The sequence below is a fragment of the Sphaerodactylus townsendi genome, linkage group LG08, assembly GCF_021028975.2.
Source record: "Sphaerodactylus townsendi isolate TG3544 linkage group LG08, MPM_Stown_v2.3, whole genome shotgun sequence".
Classification (NCBI taxonomy): domain Eukaryota; kingdom Metazoa; phylum Chordata; class Lepidosauria; order Squamata; family Sphaerodactylidae; genus Sphaerodactylus; species Sphaerodactylus townsendi.
This window is the reverse complement of record NC_059432.1, coordinates 28,304,551-28,326,052: the sequence shown is the minus strand read 5'-3', so window position 1 is coordinate 28,326,052 and position 21,502 is coordinate 28,304,551. Positions and strand designations below refer to the sequence as shown.

Sequence of the window (21,502 nt, the reverse complement as noted above, 5' to 3'; positions counted from 1 at the left end):
TCTCTTAGAGACAGACAGCCCTGTTGAAATGAACCGGAGTGCGCAGGAGCCTAGCTGGTCTCTCAAACGAGATTCATTTATCTCAATGGAGCATGCACAGCTTGTGCCCAGTCTGTCAATCTTCATTCCGGCTTTTATTTTCCCTTCCGAGTCTTGAACTGTTGCGCTTTGGCTCAGGGGCGCCTTCCGAGTTCCGACCCCGGAAGCAGCTGCATTTGGGCACTTCTTGAACTGTCATGTGATTGTGTTTCTTTACATGGCGTTACAGAATTGGTGAGCCACAGTTGCTTTAATCCACTGGGACCAACTGCATTAAATTAGATCTCGTAAGTACTATTTGCTGTGCTCTCATGGGCTTTGGAGACAAAGTGGTGTGTTTCAGCCCAGTGGAGAGAAGTTGTGAAACGTTTTGGAAAGCATCATCACAGGACTGTGACTGATAGGACATTTTCCCATCGAGGCAGGCAGGCACATTCTTATTCATGAGTCGGTGGAATGAGAGCCATCCGCTTGACTGGTTGTGGTGTGAGTGCGTGCAAGGCAAACATTTTTGCTCACTTATTAAAAATAAGTCCCCAGTCCCTGCACAGAGTTGGCAGATTAGACCCAAGTGCGATTGGTCAGAAAGAAGATCATTAGTGTAAATGTCAGTGAACAGAAACCTCTGAGCCAAATGTTCTTTCAGAAGGGTTGCAGTGGGTGAAATCAGCAGCACTTGAGTTCCTCTGCCACCTTTCTCTGTGAGGTTTTTCCCCTCAGCTTCCATAAGTAGAGCAGAGGCCGGGCCATGATGCTTTTCTCCCTAGATGTCAGACTGTTTCACCTGTGGGGTGCTGTGTGGTTTCTGGGCTGTATGGCCGTGTTCTAGCAGCATTCTCTCCTGACGTTTCGCCTGCATCTGTGGCTGGCATCTTCAGAGGATCTGATGGTGGGAATGGAAAGCAAGTGGAGTATATATACTGTGAGGTGAAAAGGTGAGGCCATCTGAATAGAGTGGCCTGGCATGTGAGTCACAGAGAAGTCTGTAGCATGGGAGTAACAATGAAGCTAGCAAGGTCAATAGTTGAATGGATCTGAATAGAAGTATCTTGGTCTTTGTTCCCTTAGAGTGCTATAGTCTATAGTTGTCCTGTGTTTGTGTGGAGCTGATCAGTCCCACTGTCCTTGAGTTCTAGAAGTTTTTCAAAAATGGCAGCCAATTTCTGTTCGTTTTCATTGTATCTTCCTTAATGTTGAAATTGTGCTTGTGCTTGTGAATTTCATTAGCTTCTCTGTGTATATGGTCTGACGTAGTGGTTGTCCAGAGTGGTCCAGAATTTCTGTGTTTTCAAATAATATTCTGTGTCCAGGCTGGTTTATAAAGTGTTCTGCTATTGCTGATTTTTCTGGCTGAAATAGTCTGCAGTGCCTTTCGTGTTCTTTAATTCGTGTCTGAGCGCTGCGTTTGGTGGTTCCTATGTAGACTTGTCCACAGCTATATGGTATGCGGTAGACTCCTGCAGTAGCTAGAGGACCCTTCTTATCCTTTGCTGAACGTAGCATTTGTTGAATTTTCTTAGTGGGTCTGTAGATTGTTTGTAGGTTATGTTTCTTCATCAGTTTTCCTATACGGTCAGTGTTTCACCTCTGCAGGGAGCATCAGGAACTTCAGAGATTCTTTTCTCCTAATATATCCACAATGAAAGGGGATAGTGATTATTTTTTTTTTATGAAAGCTGGAAATTCAGAGAACCTTATATAAAATTTGTTTTCATTTTATAATGTACTATTAATCCACTTTCAATGCACTTTGCAGCTGGATTTTACTGTGCAGAATAGCAAAATCTACTTGCCATTGTGAAAGTGGATTGAAAGTGCATTATTTTGTATGTGCAGATGGGGCCTTAGTGATGCTGAGGGTGGGTCGGGGCAGTCACTCCTAATGGACTGAGGCATGGAAATTGCGATAAACTGCTTTGTGGAAGCCCTGTTGTCGCTGAACTGTTTCAGCAGTTGCAGTGGCAACAGGGAAATAGTCCCTGTGTGGAAAATATGTGGGTTGCTAACAGAAGGGGAAGATGCTGTATTCCTGAAAGGAAACCTGATTTGGCTGAGGCCTCCACTTATTGACTTCAAACTCCAGTGACATGACTAATGCATTCTGGTTGCAGGACTCTGGTGGCAGATTTCTGAGCCATGTTCGTTATGTCTGAATCCTGATGCGGTTGGTATCAGTAGTCAAATTTTCCAGTGGATTATACTCTGAACTGTTACATAGGCTGCATTTTTTTTTAACTGCACTAACCAAATCCGGTAACCTGTATGAATTAAGCAAATGTGTATGGCTTCTTGTTATAGGCTCCATCCACATTTAACTTATCTCAGTCATTTGCAAACAGATTTTTCCTGTGTGGATAAGACAGTCCAGTTGCCAATGACTGCTATTAGCGCAATATCCAACACTGTGTGAATGTAGCCACAATGAACAGCAAGGTCTCTAAAGAAGTCAAATTTCTGCTCATCCCTCCCGTTCAGCGTCTCAAAGATCAGTGTGCATTTTGCCCGTTTCTTTTGAGGCTTATCTTCATCTAGATTTGAAGACTATTATTTAGACTGCTTCTTTCCTAGAATGAAGGCTGGGGTTGCATGGGTCTGAATTTTTTAACTTCTACAATAATGACATTTCAGAATGTGGCAGCCCTTATTATCCTTGCTGGAAAAAAACAACAAAGGCACCCTTTTGATGTCTTTCCTTTTTCTTTCCCTTTATTATGCCATCTGTTTGCAGTGCTGGACAAGAGCCTGGTTGCCAGTTGCAAAGACTCCATTGGTTGGATGTTTTCCAAACTGGACACCAACAGTGACCTTTTCCTGGACCAGACGGAGCTGGCAGCCATCAACCTGGACAAGTATGAGATTTGCATCCGGCCTTTCTTCAACTCCTGCGACACCTATAAGGACGGACGTGTCTCCACTGCAGAGTGGTGCTTCTGCTTCTGGAGAGAAAGTGCGTCGCCACAAGGTTTCCTAGCGAGTCACCGTTGTCTTATGTTAGCTCCTCTCAGTCAGTGGTGCTGCATGCCTTTTGGGGGGCTAATAATTATCAGAGGCGTGCGCTGACAAGTAATCTGAGTGCTTCTCCCACTCAGTGAATCTTGGCACTACGGCTGCCACCTTTCAGGGAACTAAACAAAGATCTTCTTAGCCAGTGTGATCATGTTCAGTCAAAGTTGATTTATGAAAGTGAGAATAGAACCTGATGCCTGGCGTATGTATAGTACATATTCCCATTTCCCCAGAGCTCTAGGCATACAGTAGTAACCCTTGTGATAACTCTGGGCTTCTATTTGTTTGAATGTGGATAATGTTTATGGTGGTTTTTGCCTTTTCTGCTTTATGATATTTTGATGCTTTGGGGGAATGACCCGGGAAATGTTTGGGTAATGAAAGACAGGGTAAGAACAGTTTTAAATAAGTAATCCTTGGATTAAAGGTGGGGAAGAGAGGGAAGTATGTGTGAGATAGATAGAAAGAGCCTTGAGTTGGGGTCCCCCCCCTGGCGGTTTTCTTTCACATGAACAGTGGGAAGCCCCCTTGGTAAAAAGGAGCATCCAGATGACATGCCCAACTTTGTCTGGCTCCTATTTTTCCATTTTACTGTAGGAAAAAAACTCTCCATGGTAAAGACACTGCAGCATGTATAGCTGGAGGCGTAGCCATTACAGAGAATGGGGGATGCACATCAATATGCAAAATGCACACAGGTGTTTGCGCATATTATAGAGCAGTGGTTCTCAACCTTCCTAATGCCGCGACCCTTTAATACAGTTCCTCACGTTGTGGTGACCCCCAACCATAAAATTGGTATATATAAAATATAAAAAGACCGTTTTCAGATGGTCTTAGGCGACCCCTGTGAAAGGGTCATTCCACCCCCAAAGGGGTCGCGACCCACAGGTTGAGAACCGTTGTTATAGAGCAGTGGTGGCGAACCTATGGCACGGGTGCCAGAGGTGGCACTCAGAGCCTTCTCTGTGGGCATGTGCAAACAGAGTCCCCCCCCCCCACACACACACACACATCTAGGCTGGCCTGGGCCACTGGGCTCGATTATTAGCATTAAACCGAAGACCTAGTTTTGGGGAAGCAGTGTAGGTAACCCTGTCAAGCGCTGTTAAACCCCACTGATTTTCATGCGAAGAACTAAAGCACGATCCTTTACCTGGGAGTAAGCTCGGTTGCTGGCAATGGGGCTTGCTTCTGAGTAAACCCTCCTAGGGGCGTGATTCACCTGTTGGAAGAGTTGCACGGTTGCTTCAAAGCAAAGCCACCGACTACCACCACGCTTACTCCCGAGTAACAGCAAGCCTCAGAGCCAACCGTTTTTTCTAAACTAAAACCTCAGTGTTCAGGTTAAATTGCCGTGTTGGCGCTTTGTGATAGATAAGTGGGTTTTGGGTTGCGATTTGGGCACTCGGTCTCAAAAAGGTTCGCCACCATGGTTATAGAGGGTCCCTCTTCACATCCTGACTTTACAGCCCAGTGTAATGGATCAGTGCTCCATCCCAGACCCATCGAATTGAGCACGAAGATCCTCTTGAATGCTCTGCTTTCCCACTGGTGCGGGGCTGTATGCTGCCTCGGGCCATTTCCCTCCTTCATAAGAACATAAGAACATAAGAACAAGCCAGCTGGATCAGACCAGAGTCCATCTAGTCCAGCTCTCTGCTACTCACAGTGGCCCACCAGGTGCCTTTGGGAGCTCACATGCAGGATGTGAAAGCAATGGCCTTCTGCGGCTGTTGCTCCCGATCACCTGGTCTGTTAAGACATTTGCAATCTCAGATCAAGGAGGATCAAGATTGGTAGCCATAGATCGACTTCTCCTCCATAAATCTGTCCAAGCCCCTTTTAAAGCTATCCAGGTTAGTGGCCATCACCACCTCCTGTGGCAGCATATTCCAAACACCAATCACACGTTGCGTGAAGAAGTGTTTCCTTTTATTAGTCCTAATTCTTCCCCCCAGCATTTTCAATGAATGCCCCCTGGTTCTAGTATTGTGAGAAAGAGAGAAAAATTTCTCTCTGTCAACATTTCCTACCCCATGCATAATTTTGTAGACTTCAATCATATCCCCCCTCAGCCGCCTCCTCTCCAAACTAAAGAGTCCCAAACGCTGCATCCTCTCCTCATAGGGAACTGGTTAAAGAGCTTTCCCCTGTTGAACCACACTGCAGCATTGCAGCACAGCTGGGTACCGAGGTGGGGGAGGGAGGTCAGGCCCCAGAGATCCTGGCCAAAATCACCTGGTGAGGTTAGCAGCCGCCAGCCATGTGGGGATGGGTGAAGGTGCCACTCTTGGGGCATGTTTTCTCACCCCTGTTTGGTTGCAGCCAGAGAGAGCTTTGCAGTAGTTGAACAAATGCTGGACTGAATGCTCTGCCTGTATTACAGAGCCTCCCTGTCTCGTGGAGCTGGAAAGGATTCAGATCCAGGAAGCAGCAAAAAAGAAACCCGGTGAGTCATGAAATATGAAGAGGGGAGATAAATATTTGGCGTGTTTTTTTCTTTAAAGAAAGGGAAGGAGTCCTTAATTCCCTGTGACATTTTGAAGGGTTGCAGCAGGTCTTAGCCCTGCAGTTGCCTCCCCAGGCGAAAAACCTGGGGTTATGAAATAACGGTCCAATGTGACTGTTGTTTTTGTGGTATGTTTCAGATGTTCATACTAAGTCATAATCCTTGTGTAACTTTCCTGTAACACAGCCCAGTATAATTTTTCCCATATTGCAGATGGGGGGCTGAAAGTGAACAGCAGCAGCTGACCTAAATTGGTGACAGAGGACCAGTGGACATATTACTGAGGGGAATCTCTGATCGAGATCCTCAGTGACTCTGGTGCTGCATAGGGAGCGGGTATTAAACCCTTCCCTATGCAGCTGACTTGAAGCACCCCTAGTGCAACCACTCATTCTTCCAGGGAAGCAGAGAGGGAGAAGGAGGCTGAATTGGAAGTTTGCATGTATGTCAACCAATTATACCAATTAAATATTGTTGAGTGTTTATGCAGTTAGTGGCGTAGGAGGTTAAGAGCTCGAATATCTAATCTGGAGGAACCGGGTTTGATTCCCAGCTCTGCCGCCTGAGCTGTGGAGGCTTACCTGGGGAATTCAGATTAGCCTGTACACTCCCACACACGCCAGCTGGGTGACCTTGGGCTAGTCACAGCTTCTCAGAGCTCTCTCAGCCCCACCTACCTCACAGGGTGTTTGTTGTGAGGGGGGAAGGGCAAGGAGATTGTAAGCCCCTTTGAGCCTCCTGCAGGAAAGGGGGGATATAAATCCAAACTCTTCTTTTTCTTATTTGCCTTTCTTTAAACACTCCATTATGGTGTAGCTCGTTTTCCTAAGTCAGATAGCTGTTGCTGTGTTCCCTCTAAATAGATCTCTCTTGGCCCTGGCTCTGGCGGCATCCTGTTTGTGATGGTGTTTTTTCCCACAGGGGGTTTCATTCCCAGCTGTGATGAGGACGGCTACTTCCGGAAGATGCAGTGTGATCCAGGAAGTGGGGAGTGTTGGTGTGTTGATCATCTTGGCATGGAGCTAACAGGAACACGGATGCATGGGACCCCAGACTGCGGTAAGGAAAATACAGAGAGGAGGAGGGGATAACAGGTGCAAGGAGGGGCATTCTGTTACGTACTTCCTTTAGAAATTAGTATGCCATGGCTTTCAGAGGCCATGAGGGAAAGCAAAACAAGACCTTGGAGGGAAAGCATAGGAGAGATCAGTTCTTTTTTGCTTTACATTTAGCCGCAGGAGTTTGCTGTATCAACCAGTCACTGTCATGCTCCCCCTATGGGGTAGGGTTATAGTTTAGTTGGAGAATATTTGCTTTGCATGGGGAAGGTTCAGGTTCAAACAGGTGGTATGTGACTTGAAAGACTCTGGAGAGCCACTGCCAGTCAGAGTTGACAATATTGACCATGGCAGACCACAGATCTGACTCAATGTAGGGCAGTTTCACTCATTCTGGGTTCAGCAGGAGATTCAAAGCAACCTTACAGCTTTAGAAGAGGGAGCTCTGGAGACTCTTCAGCATCTTTGTAACTTCCTTATTTCAAAGTAAAGGATGAGCAGAGGTACCTGCATCAGTACACAGGCAGGCATTGCTAGCTGCAAGAGAATCTCCACCTTGGAGATTCAGCAAAGCTCTTCCCTCCCCTAACCATCAGCTATATTAGGCAAAACTTAGTTCCATCCTGGAACGGGGTGGGTGGGGTGAGGAGTGTGGCTGGAAAAAAAAATTCAAGTCAAGTGAATATTTTCCTAGCAGTGATACTCTCTCTTTCTCTCTTTCCCCCTTTATTGCTGCAGATGACATAGTTGGGTTCTCAGGGGACTTTGGGAGTGGTGTTGGATGGGAAGACGAGGAGGAGAAAGAGGTGGAGGAAACTGGTGAGGAAGCCGAGGAAGAGGAAGGAGAGGCAGGAGAGGCCGATGACGGAGGCTACATCTGGTAGAAGCAGCGATAAGCACCGTTTGGTCGGGATGCTGGCTGAAGGGCTGGGAGACGGCATTCAAAATTCAAAGGAGAGGAACAGCTTAACAGGATGATCAGGAAACACAGTTGAATGTAACTCAGTGTGGCAGAACATGTTGCTTGAGAGGGATGTGTCTGTGTGTGTGTGTCTCTGTGTGTGTGTGTGGCTGGATGAGTCAGTGCTCTTTACGTGGCCATGGGGATGATCTGCTTTCTCCCAGCTTATAAGAGATCAGAGCTTTTGCAAAGCAAAATTGGGAAAGAGGAGGCCGTATTTCTGCACTCCAGGTCAGGTGGTCTTTCAGTTCATTTTATTTTTGAATCATTGATGGCAGGTTTCAGCTCCTAGCCAGATGCGAGAAACACGTACCTGCCTTTCTTGTATCTCTAGCTGTGGTACCTTAGCAATATCCTCCCATAGTTGATGCACTGTTAGATATAAATACCCTGGTGTGACAAACATCCCCTGGCATTTTGCAGTCACACTGTGCAAGCAGCTAGGAGATCTGCTGGGAGTTTCTGATCTTTCATTATAGCACAAGAGGCAAGATCACCAGGAATTGACTAATAAGGCCAGGAACAACCCTCATCTCTTTGGTTTAAGTGTTGGATCAAGGACTTCATTGGCCAGATTGCACATCGCGGGCTTCACATTTACCTGAACATCTAAAATATCAAAGGCTTTTTAAGAAACATGGAGGGAATTTCAAAATCTTGGTCCTCCTGGCAAACTTCATGAGCATCCTAATGCGGAGTTAATAGCTGGCTCATGATCTTCGTTGGTGAGCTGTCACGCTTACTGATGAGAGTGCTCCAAGGAAGGACTTTTGATCTTCTCTCAAACTTCTCCTCCACTGCTTGTTCATTTAACTGATATGCCCGTCTGCAGCTGTGGAATGAAGGGTCCTTTTGTCACCTCCAAACGCACATTTTGCTGACAGAGAGATTGAGGAGTTCTGACACAGGACTGGCTACAGTCATTAGTTAAATGAAGAAGATCACTGGTGGTGGAAGACAGATCAGCCGAGCAGATGGGTGACTGAACGTAAAAGCTGTCCCTAACCAGAGATGATGCTGCAGTAATAAAATCAAAGCCGTCACCCCGCAGACAGGACAGTAGCAGTAGCCATCCCAGAATTGTCCTGTGTGTCTGCAATTGGTTGCTTAGTTTCTCATTAGAGATACCTGGGCAGACGCGATGCTCCCTTTTGCCATTTGCTTTCAGTAAAATTGGGGCTGTTCCCTTGAGCAGCTGTTTCGTTTGAGCCACCTGGACAAACTCTCATTCGGGGGGGACTGCTTCCGCACTTCCGCCACATTCCGATACACTCGCTGCTTTGCGGAGAAGCGTGTTGTCACAAGCGTATGACTGCAACCATTTGTGTGCGTGCGAGGGCGTGTGTGTGTGCGTGCTGCTGATATGTATGCCCTAGTGTGGCGTGTGCTTTTGTGCACATGTTTGTAGGTGTGCGGAGAATGGGGATAAGCCAGCTTGGCATACATTGAGCATTCCAAAGCTTAACAAAATCCAAGGTGCCGTTGTGGCTGTTGAGGCTGGTGGGCCGCTGCATCTTGAAGTCAACAAAATACTAATTTCTTCCAAGCAAGCTGATCTCCCAGTAAGCCCAGCCACTAGCTTGCAGTGGGACCATAACAGAGAACGCCATGTAGCCCAGCTGTGATAATAAATGCGCCTTGCTGTGTTAAAGTCTCTACCTGCCTTCTTGTCCAGGCTTACGCTTTCTATAGGTCTCTGTTTAAAGACATACACACTCACACAGGGACACTCTGCCTCCCTCCTTTATTCAGCTACTTCTCCTGCAGACGGAATAATAGATTGTGTTCAAGAAATACTCAGATGTGTCGCTGCTGGAAACTAGTGACCTTCTCAGTCTGCACCCTGTGGGACACCCCCCCCCCTTCCCGAGGGACTGTGGTTTTATATCATTCTTCTCTTACCTTTTTCCTGTTAAGAGCCAGTTAGCATCCTTTTACTGTGTACTCAGCCTTTGATTTCTGGAATTCCCTCTTGGAGATCACTGTCTCTTTTCTTTTTGTGTTGCCTTTGGGCTTTTCCTCTTTGGTCTGCATCATGCCTGTGTAGCTGGTACTGGGTTTGGTTTCCCAGTTATGCATGTTTTAATAACCTGTAAATACACTTTCAAATCGAAGAACCAAATTTTGCCCTGTTTGGAACAGCATCCCAAAATTAGCGCGAAGGAAGAGACTTGACTACTAGGCCTGGAACATATGGGCATGAGTGTTTGTTTTGACTGCATTCTTTTAAAAAAATCCTCTTACTGCATTGAAAGACACTGAAACAGATATATATTCAATGCATTCAGTTTTGACAAAGCTTCAGATATATAAAACGATATTGCTGCTTTGAATCGCAGAAATTCAAACCTTATCAAACCCTCTCTCATTTTTTAGTTTAGTTAGGTTGTCCATCCAGTCGATTTTATGCAAGTTTTTCCATCTTTCTATCCAGTCCCTCTTCAATGGTGCCGACTTTTTCCCCGCAATATCACACAAAGGCCAATGGCGCAGCTATATAATAGCATTTAAAACCAATTAATGTAACTTCTTTGGTACAAAGTCTGCATAATCAAGGGTTAATGTACTTGGAAGTATGTGACCTCTCTGTAAAGTAATTGTTTGTGACCCCATATCCCAATATTTTTGAGCACAGCCACCACACGTGTCGCTTTTTCATCTTTGCAATGCAACAGTGTATTCTTTGCGCTGCATTGACAAGTCCTGTGATTGCCACTTGCTTTTCCTCCCTTCTGCTTCATTGACGCTGGGCCTGGAGATGAACAATCTCCCCCCACCCCACCAGAGATGGAGTTGGTGTAAGCAGTGGTGGCGAACCTATGGCACTCCAGATGTTCATGGACTAAAAATCCCATCAGCCCCTGCCAGCATGGCCAATTGGGAATTGTAGTCCATGAACATCTGGGGTGCCATAGGTTTGCCACCACTGGATGGGATTCCTTGTGACCCATCATCCCACTCTTCTCACAAATTGGGCCGGCATTTTTAGGCAAAATAGGATCAACCCTGGGGGGAAAGAAAACACTCAGGATCAAAAGAATGGACACATCACAGGCGGAATTGTTTCTGCCATACTATGTCCAACTCGTTCAAAAACAAACTTCTGCCTGTGGCTTGAGGCAGTAGCTTTGAGGGAGGTTTTGAGGGGCTTACTTTGAGGGACTCACTTCCCACCATTTCGTCTCATCAAACAGGTTTTTGAAACTTATATCAAGGCGATGGTAGGTCAGAAGAAATGCCGGTACGTAGAAGGAACCGGAACCGCTCCAAAGCGTTTAGCTGCCTCTGCCTTAGCCACAATTAAGGCTGTAATATCTGTTCCACTTACAGATACTTCTCTATAACATGTTCCTTTTTCTTCTTTGGTGGCCAGAGAGTTCATCCTAAATAAGCTCCGTGGGAGAAACTCTAGTTTATCCCTGTGGGGTTCCCTTTAACAAGGGGGCTCAGCTTTCCTACTAGAGATATTCTGCCCTTTATCCTGGTTGCCAACCAGTTTCTAGCAGAGGCATGAAGAATTCTATAGGCATCCCCATCACTAAGCAAGCAGTCTATAGTCTTATTCTGCCTCCTTCCCCCATCATACGTTTGTCAACAGGCCCAGGAGAAAGATTTGAGCTAGAACCAGAGCTTATCAAGTATCAGCCTTCCCGAACCTTTTTGCTTAGGCTTAGTCAAGGAACATATGGCATGAGACCCAGAGGGTCTTTGAGCATGAGCAGAATGTGCCTCTTGCTACCGAACAACCGGAGCAGTGGTGAGATTCAAAACATTTAACAACCGGTGGTGGGATTCAAATAATTTAACAACTGGTTGTTTACAAGCACTGTTTTAACAACCGGTTCTGCCGAAGTGGTGCGAACCCTGCTGAATCCCACCACTGGACCAGAGGCAGGTCTTCCACATATCAGGGATGATGCCATCAGCCTTTCTGGTCAGAAGGCTGACTTTGGAGGCCAGCTGGGATTCCAGGGCTTTCTCATTCCAGAAACATTGTTTCTGAAGGGCTTCGGTGAGGAGAAAAGTCGGCAACTTGGATCTTGACTAGGATTGAACGAAGGTTGATTTAGATAACGCAGCTTTTAAAATCTTCCTCCTTTTTTTTTCTGGGCCAGAAAACTAGTTTTAATCCATAAGGAAGCTGTGTTTAAGACGCTCCTGCTCCCTTTCCCCAGCTTTGCATTGCACTGCAGATTCCTCCTCCAACGCTGTGTCTTCCTTAAACTCTCTGACAAGCCTGGAAATTCCATGCTATGAACATGACTTGAATCAAGCTCTCCTTCCTCAAGGGAACAGGCCACAATATCATCTCCCCTCACTGTCTCCATATCAAGCATCAGTTTCCATCACCGTAGCTGCACGTATCAGACATCTGTGACAGCCGCACCTGCCTCATCTTCTTTGTGCTGGCAGAGAGGAAGGAGAGATAGGGCAGGATGCCTCTTATCGTCCTATTAGCATCCGTCAGAAAAGAGGAAGCTGACCATTGGGCTCCTGATTACATTGGTACAAAACATAATAGATGCTCTGTCTTAAATGCGACGTGTGCATTTAAATGAGCATTGTACGCACAAGGAGCAGCGGTTCCTTTTTTTTTAAACCATTGCCAGCCGTTCCAACTGGCAGACCTAAATGGCACTCTTCATTGCTTATCTTCATGCACTCGTTTGTCGGTGTCCCCATGAAAGTATGAATGCGGTATGTGCCTATGGGCACCTGTGCAAGCTGCACTTTTTGTGCCGGCAAATTGATCTTGGAGCTGTGATTGGCTGCAACTCGCTGTTGGCTTGCATCTGTGTAATATGTGAACTGGCTGTCTGGATCAGAGCCTTGTAGAGTTCTAGCAGAGCATTTCCCACTCACTTCATTTGGATTCTGATGATCGGAATCACCTGATTCTGTTATCTACTCTTTTGTTTGGCAAGAACGGGAAAACAGCTTGCTCAGACCCGAAAAGGCGATATTTTGCTCTGGATTTTGCTCACTTCATAAACAGCGAGAAGAGAAAGAGAGGTTAGATTGGCAGCTGTATTTTTTAAAAAAATATTCATGGCGCATGCAAGGATTTCCCTTCGCTGGTCTCCATTCTTTCCAAATTTAGTCCAAGAAAATAGACCATCCCTCCTTGCTAAAGGACACCCAGAAAGGTTTCAGGGGAGGAATATCCTTGTATGAGGGTGGGGATTAATTGTTGATAGTTTCTGTAGTGTGGTCCTAAAACTACAGCAAATCATCCTCAGTGCTGTGTTCCCCCAACGTGCAGAATCCCATGTTCAGAAATGACTCAAGCCTGTTTTAAAATGTAAATGTTCTTGAACCTGTTTCTCAGAAGTTGACGTTGACACTAGCTCCGTTAAATGGCTTCGCAGGGATGCTTCTACCAACTTCGGTGCAGCTATTCCAGGACAGGTGGTTTTGTGAATCACAAGCAAACTACTAAAGTTGTCAATTCTAAACATGCTCTATATGGATCAGCTTAGGCATGCGTGCCCTAACCCAGCACTGGTCGCTGAGGCATCAGGGTAAGGGTTCACATGCTAACCTGTGACAAGTGATGGGATCTTAGCAGTTCAGAAAGGCCCAGAGAAACACTGCAATATGGATGCAAGTGGAGATCTGCATTGACAGCACCGGGAAACCATCTTCTGCACGCCTGTTTTCCTTCTCTGGATCAGGGTGTTTGTATTTTCAACTGTGATGCTTTTAACCAATGTGATGCTTTTGAAATCTGCCCATATACAAACATGTATGCCCCTATTCTTCATTTTGTACACTGAAGTCTCAAACAAATAGTTTTTGTATGCTTCATGACAGGCTTCCAGATCTGCCTGTGTCTAAATAAATACACGTAGATCTGCGATCTCTGCCCTTTTAGCTCTTCTGTCCTGGATCTTGGCTCAATTTTGATGGAAAGACCATGTATATTAAAAAGTACACAAGTACATAAGTATTTTAAAGGTGTTGAAATAAGTTGTTTGATTTTTTAAAAAACAACAACCAACAACAGCAGAATAATATGCTTAATAAATCAGAACTGAGAGAGAAGCAAACACTTGCCTATAGCCTGAAAACATATTTAAAGAGTCTTATGTGCAATAATAACTTTGGAACTTTAGAATTAAAAATCGTGTTCAAGTGCTTCGATTTCAGTTTGTATATTTAAGTGCTGCAATTGTATCTCAGTGATTCTTAGATGTTTAAAACAAAACCAAGTGTTAGAATGTATGTGTGCATTTGACGGGCTCTAGAGCACCAAGGGTGCAGTCCAGCCAAAGTTAAGCACTTAAAAGAGAAGTCCCATTGGTTTCAGTGAGCATGTTTCGCACCTGTCACAGATGGGCCCTCCGAAATCAGTGTGATGCTCAACTTTGCTTGGAACTTGCTCCTTGTGCCCCTGTTCCTAGGGCTCTTCTTTCCCAGCTGTGACACTCCTATATTGCTTCCCTATGGCTCCCTGGAAAACCTGTTTCACATTGTCAGTCTCTGCCTAACACTTACTTACTTAACCTAAGGAAATAAGTACACACATACACCATTCCAAGAAATGAAAGACAACGTTATTTTTAAAAAAAGAAATAAAAATTTATAAACACTCTTCTATGTTCTCTCTCTCATCTTTCAGTTGTGGTTTTGTATACTTATGGGGCTTTTGGGGTTGCATAGGATGTTGGGGGCTTAGGTTGGAATTCTGCCACCCGGAGGCTGTTTCTCAGTTGGCCCTTGCTCCAAGATAACACTGGCCGACAATGCATAGCAAGCTTCTTGTGACCCCCAAAGAGAATTTGCCACGGAGTCTTTGTTTCAGGGCATGTTTAATATTTTTACCCATTACCCTGTTTGCAGCAGGGCCGGCTTTTTGCTTGCGTCTAGGGGGAGGTGATCTCCGCAATCTCTGCTTGTTTTTGTGGGTTCTCTATCTCACATGCGTGCTTTAATTTTAAATTTAGTTTTAAAATTCTCACATCCAAATAGCGATATGAAAAGGCAAACTGTTGCAGAAAAGTCTTGAATGCGGCATCTACACGCTTTACCCGACCACTGATTGCCTTCTATGGCAGGAAGTGATGCAGGAGTAATGGAGGCGTGCAAACCATAAAAAGAATAATGTGAACCACCTTTTGTTGAGGTCCCCAGGTTCCTGATCATCCCTCTCCCGATGTGCTGTAAACGCCCGGCGTCAAGACCAATGGCCTTTTCCCTGTTTGGTCTCAAATCACTGACTGCTTATGTGTAAAACTGTTGATCAATGAGAAGGAATAGGGACAATGGGAGACAAATCAGGGGGTTGGCGGGATCAATTAGTGTCATTGTTTTTATATCAATATGAGAAATGGAACATTTAAAAAAATCTGAAGATATACAGGAGGGGGAGTTCATGGGCTCTAAAAATGATCCAGCAGGACAAGAAGTGGGAAGGAGTCAGCAACAGGGAGTCGGGTGATGAGGAAGGCATGCGTAGTAACGTGATGGTGTGGGAGGGATGAGGCTAGCCAGGCTGGCTGTGGGCGGAGGGAAGATGTCAGGGGCAAAGCTGGCTCACTGGCAAATCTGTCCCGTTAATGGAGATGAAGAAAATTAAAGTCATGCTACAAGTGGTCTCATTTGTCGCAGATAGAATGGAAAGTGAAAACAGGACTTGAAGAAATACATTCATACAAGAAATCTTGCTGCAATAAACATTTGACCCCATCGTGCAGCAGACCCCTTGTGCATAATCAGCCACTGAGTTCTTTCTGTCTGAAAGATCAGGAAGAGTGTGCATTAGATAGATAGATAAACCTTTATTAGGCATAGAATCCATATAACAGCCAACATCGTCCAAACAAGTATCCCATACATGAGAACCATCGCAGGTAATCATTTCAAAGTTTCTATAAGGAACCTAGCTACAAAAGTTAAAATCTTGGAGGCAGAATTGTTTAGTAGAAACGTAATCTTCCCCACAGCAGAGTATTCATTAAAGATTACAGGACAAAGAGCAAAAAGTCTGGTCCTAGATCCCTCGTATTTGGGGCAGTCAAGCAATATATGTTCCATAGTTTGTATTGCTGTGATACAATGAGGACATTTCCGCTCTTGCAGGTCGATTCTTTGGAACCTTCCTTGTAGCATAGAGCAAGGGAAGGAGTTACAACGAGCCCTAGTGATTATCCATCTATGCTTGGGTTCCTGGAGTAAACTCAAATAATCTGCCATGTGATTGATTTTAAATTTGATGTTAAAAAAGAGGGGGGAGCAATTGCTTCTTGCCTTGTCCTGCAGAACTTGAAACTCTTGATCTAGCAGTCGCCTTTTTAATTGAGAGAAGATTTCAGAAGCCGGCAGCATTTGCAAGGCATCCCAGGGAAAGTATTTTAGTTTCCACTGTCCGCCACCACTTGGATTCATGAAGCTGGGGGAGGATAAGATAGATAAGACTGTCAGTATCTGAGTTGAAGCACAGGCGGACCCAAAACTTCAAGGTAACCAGCCAGGCTTTCATAGCCAGGAGATGTTGTCCTGCTTCCAGACAGAGTGCGGTATATGGAATACAATGTGGCACTCCAAATATTTTATATAGGAAAGCTGACTGAATCCTCTCAAGTTTATGATTCCAAGCACTGATCCATACAACAATTGAGGAATAACTTTCATATTGAAAACTTTCACTGCGGCAGGAATAAACCTGTTACCTTTTGTAAAAAAGAAATTCTCCACTCCCGCCACAGTAGCTCTACAAGCTTTCATAGCTAGGTCTCTATGTTTGGCCCAATGGGCTTTGTGGTGAAAAACAACTCCCAAGTATTTACAGAACTTGACTTGTTCGACAGATGCACCATTAAGTATCCATCTGCTGGGTTTATAGGTGTTAGAAAACACAATCACTTTAGATTTGGCAGGGTTAATAAGTAATGAATTCCGTGTGCAATAGTTGTTGCATTTAGACAGCAATCTATTTAGGCCCGACTTCGTTCTCGAGAGTAATAGTGCATCATCTGCAAATAAGAGCAGTGGTAGAGTCACGTTACCAAAGCTGGGGCAAGGTGCATTGACCGATCTCAGGTCGAGGGACAAATCATTAATAAACAAATTAAATAGAAGAGGGGCCAACACGCAACCTTGTTTGACGCCTTTGGAAGATTGAATTTTTGGTGTTAATTTTCCCGATGGATCACATCTCACTTGAAAGGTGGTGTTAGTATACAAGGCTTTAACAAGGGCAAGCAGCCTGCCATCTATGGCCATTTTCGTAAGTTTTTCCCATAGAAGTTCCCTGCTCACCGAGTCAAATGCCCCTTTTAGGTCTAAAAAGGCAACATACAAGTTGGATTTGCCCCTTGTGACATACTTAGATCATCATATTTAGAAGAATGACATGGTCTAATGTAGATTTCCCTTTAGTAAACCCAATTTGTTCCGGGCCAATAATCTTATTTCCATTGGCCCATAAGGTTAGTTTGTTTGAGAGATATTTAGCGTATAGTTGAGTGTGCATTAAAGGGACGTCATTTGAACTGAAAGACAGCCACAGAAGTCTTCTCAATGTCAGAAAATTTCAACTGGGAAAGAATCCATATGGATAATGGTGGGATTTCTCCTTCCCTAGAAGCTCTTAGTCGGATGGCCCAGACCAGCCCAATCTCTGAAGCAAAGAAGGATTAGGTCTGGCTAGTAGTTCCAATAGGAGACACCAAGAAAGTCCAGGGTTGCTAAGCAGAGGCAAGGGCAAACCACCTCTGTCTGTCTCTTGCCTTAGAAACCTTGAGGGGTCACCATTAGTCAGCCCTACCTTGCAGGCACTTTCCAGCACTGCCAGAAATCCTTCTCAAAAATTCATAATCTCAAGTTTGGAATGAGGACCTCAGAGCTGTTATCGCTTGCTTCCAATTGGCATCTTTTACAGTGCTGCTCAGTCTGAGAAGCGGAACCTCAGAAAGACCCTGTTTGTCTGCTTGCCTTGTTCTGCAGAACAGGAACGGAAAAGGCAGACCTGCTTTGCCCAAGAGACTGCTTTTCTCCAGTCACAGAGGGAAGAGAGCCCTGCCAATGGGGAGTGGGAGGAATGGAGCCTCTGCGAACTGCCAACGTTGTCTTCCTGTTGTGACATAGATACTGCACACTGTTACTCTGTGATGGTAGTTCACTGACTGAGCCAACGATTCACAGAGATTATACTTTCCTCCTTTCCCATTATTGTCAGAGCATCCCTGTGGGATGGGCATTTGCCAAGACTTTGCGAGCTCCAGCTGTCCCTTCAGCTGCCTGCATTTCTAGGCTCCCTTCCAGAGCTTGACTATAGTAGGCCTATTCATGAAGGCTTTATATGCACAACACCTGCTGAGAGATTTAATTTTCCTTATTCTTAGGATCTCTTCTCACTTTACACTTGGCACTGGGATACCAATGATACTCAGCTACAGAGTAGGTGTACTTCCTGTGTATTTCACTGAGTGCATGCATGTGCTATTCCTAATTGGCGCCGGGGGCAGTTGACCTTCGGCGCTTGCCCACTAGAAGGCACAGCGGCTGGGAGGAGGCCGCTTCAGCTTCCTGGCCACAGCCAGTCTTCTGCCTCTGTTACAGAAAGTTCTAGAGCCTCAGGAGGCCACCTCAGACAATCAATTTCAGATGCCGCTGAAAGTTAGAAACCAAACTGTGGCCCATGGAATGCTGAATGCCCTGCCCCTTGAAGTAGAACAGGAGCTGGGTGAGGACATGGCATCTTAATGGGACCTGTGAGGAAAAGCTGCCAAGGAGCATGGAACCCTGGTGTTATTAACAAGGATGTGGTATATCCCATGGATTTTCCATCTAAGAATATCTTGTGTCACTCTTGGTGGTGGAAAGGGCTGTCAAGTCAGAGCCAACTTATGGCAACCCTGTGGAGTTTTCAACACAAGAAATTAACACAGGTGGTTCACCTTTGCCAGCCTCGGCGTACCAACCCTGGGCTTCCTTGGTGGTCACCCATCCAAATACTAGGCAGGATCAACACTCTTTAGCATTTGCGTGAGCCTACGCCAGGGCTGGAATGTTCCAACTACAGCAGCAAATTTAGAACAAGAAGCTTGTGCATAGGATACATCCCAGCAAACCTTGTGGGCCACTTGCTTATCAAAGTTTGTTTCATTTTTAGGGGCTGCCTTGTGGTTCCTCCTCTCAAAGTCATGTGACTAGCAAAACTTTCCAGGTGGGAATGAGAGGTGAAGTTTGTCCCTGCTTTCCCTAACAGCCATGCTTCCAATGGAAACCTGGTGCCAGATCTTATTTTTCTGGTATCATTTGTCAGCACTCTAAAACACCCAAGGTGCTGGATAGCAACAATTGCCAAAGAAAATATTAAACAAAGAATAAGCATTACCAACAATCAGGCAAAGCTCTCAAGAACCAATCCCAAAAGACATGCTTTTCCATTCTGTGCAAAGATCAGAAAACTTGGGCGTGCTGAGGCTGACCCTTTACAGGCTGGGGTCAACCACCACAAAGGCCCTGCTTCTCCCTAAATACTTCCTTACTTCAGGTAAGAGCAGCCCAGCTGAATCAGACTAGAGGTTTATGAGTTCAGCATCCCGTTTCATACAATAACCAAGCAGTTCTCCTGGAGGGCCAACAAACAGGGCAACAAATGTTGAGCATAGAGTAGAGACCAAAGTCTTCCCAGAGGTGTCTCCTGGCATTGGAACTCGGAGATTTGCTGCCTCTGTGTATGAAGGTTCCCTTAAGTAAAGAAAACACCCAACCCGGGAGTGGCAAGTACAAATGAAATGCAAATGCAATTCACTCCCTTAATTCACCATAGCTGGTAGCCACTGATGAATCTCTCTTCCATGAACCTGGCCAAGCCCATGTAAAAGTCATGTTACCAAGCAAATTTCACAATTTAATATTACTTCCCTGATTGTGAGGACTCAGCAGACCCTATGCGGAAGAACTTAAAAAATGTGTATTTGTTATGCAAAAGAGGGTTTCATTTTCAATTTTAAAAATACGAATGGGCAGATTCAATTGTTGCTTTATCTAGACGTTGGTAGCTTGCATTTCTCCCCAGTGGAAACCCAAAGCAGCTTACATTGTTCTCCCCTTAATTGTATCATCGCAACAACCCTATGAGGTAGGTTAGGACAAAAGAGCAAGTGACTGGCTCAAGGTCACCCAGCAAGCTTCTACAAACCTGGGTTTCCCAGATCCTAGTCTTGCCTGCGAACCTCTACAACATCATGCAATCTGTATTGTCTGACATCTGGATATCACTGGAGATGGATGCTTACATAGTTTTTTTCCATTTTTTATTGTATCATTTGAATATTCCATTTTATATTAATATTCTTCATTCGTTTTCAAACAATACATTTCCCCCTTTTTTCCCTTCCCCCCTGTATTTTCTTCATAATTTTTTCAAACAGCAGTAAGTTCATTCTTTGTAATGTCTTCTCCCATATCTCCTCATTGACTCCAGCTTCTTTCATCCAGTCCGCATATATTGACCGTATCTTCAAAATTTTGCTCTGTTTATCTTGCCACAGTTTATTTTTTGTTATTATTTCGAAAATGTCCGGTGTCACTTGTTCCCAGATATATTCCAACCATTTCTGGATTGTCCATTTTTTCTTTTCTTTCCAGCCTAAAGCTATTGTTGCATGTGCTGCTTTGATCATTATTTTATACATATAGCTATATTTTTAATCTACCCTCCTATCCTCCATTACACCCAGATGCTTACATAGTTTTGCATTTCTTTCAGAGGAGGAGGAAAATGTAATGCACATAAATGTGTATTTGGTGTTTTTAAAAGAAATTTTAAAGCCGTGTTTTGGTGGTCCTGCAGGCGTCAGGTTTGCTTGCTGCCCGGCCATGTAGACGTGAGCGAGGGCTTCACATTGTTCCAGAGGGAACATTATTGGACACTGGTGACTTCATGGCATTCAAAGGCAAATGACGCCAGCCACTGGCCAGCTGCACACTTTGCTCTCTTGGGGCTTCTCTGCAGAGTACCCAGCCAGAGAGTCTTTAGGACCTTGCAGAACAGCTGCCATCCCCCAGCCAGCTTCCAAACATTCTTTTTTTGCCTGGTCATGACAGTAGTGAGAAAGGAATGTGCTAGAGACAACAAAACACTGCAAAAATCGAAGAGGCTGTATGTGGGGGTCTGGTCCTGCCTCTACATTAGACCTTTCCCCAGTTCTGCAGCCAAACTGATCTTAGAATGTTCTTGTAAGAATGTGACATGGTATTACAAGTAGGCCTCACCATGGTAGCCAGTTCTATCTTTAACAACCATATGGTGTCCTGCCAGGAGAGCCCAGGGGCCAATCTGAGCCACCGTCAGCCTTTTGCTTCACCAATCGCAGTGCTGAAGTCTGCAGCCAAATGGAGAGATCTGAGACGAGCACGTTTCACTCAGTGGCTCTGGCGGTTTTCACAGCTCTTCAGAAGAAACTTTTGCAGCACCTCCTACAGGAACATACTTTTATTTTTGAATAGTTCACAAGCCATGGGGGAAACACCACAAATGTTCTGAGCCTTTTAACATGGCAGTAAGAAAGTGTTTCAGATTCTGACAGGTGGCAACTGGGAATCAGAGGCCCTTTCCAATAATAAGGGACATCCCATTGACCTTGCTCTAGTTGAGACTTCCGCGTTGCATTTACAGCATTGGGGAAATTGACACGAAAGAGGTTTTGAAACTTTTAACTGGTTGAACACCGCAACAACCTTTTCTTTCTGGTGTGGGTTCAAAGGGAGAGTAGCCAAGTCTGCCTATAGGGAGCCCTTCCCCAAAAGATAACTCTTATGAGTCCCACAGACAGAAACTTCTGGCATCATCCAGTTATCGTAAATAACTCCCCTGTTCATTTTTGCTATTTCTATCCCGCTTTTCTTCTTCATCGTGAAATCAAAATGGCTTTTTGCATCATTTTCTCCCTCTGTTTAATCTTCACAACAACT

The 21,502-nt window shown here is 45.0% G+C and overlaps 1 protein-coding gene across 2 annotated transcripts in view; it reads left to right on the top strand.

The window, feature by feature from the left end:
• The window catches only part of SPOCK2 (SPARC (osteonectin), cwcv and kazal like domains proteoglycan 2), a 90,566-nt gene extending 76,395 nt beyond the window's left edge, over window positions 1-14,171 (top strand). For both annotated transcript variants that reach the window (XM_048505012.1, XM_048505011.1), the window contains 4 exons: window positions 2,768-2,986; window positions 5,435-5,497; window positions 6,479-6,616; window positions 7,354-14,171. In XM_048505012.1, coding sequence (XP_048360969.1) covers window positions 2,768-2,986; window positions 5,435-5,497; window positions 6,479-6,616; window positions 7,354-7,499 — 566 coding nt within the window. In that variant the 3' untranslated portion in view covers window positions 7,500-14,171. The remainder of the gene's footprint in view (window positions 1-2,767; window positions 2,987-5,434; window positions 5,498-6,478; window positions 6,617-7,353) is intronic.
• Window positions 14,172-21,502: the final 7,331 nt, after the last annotated feature.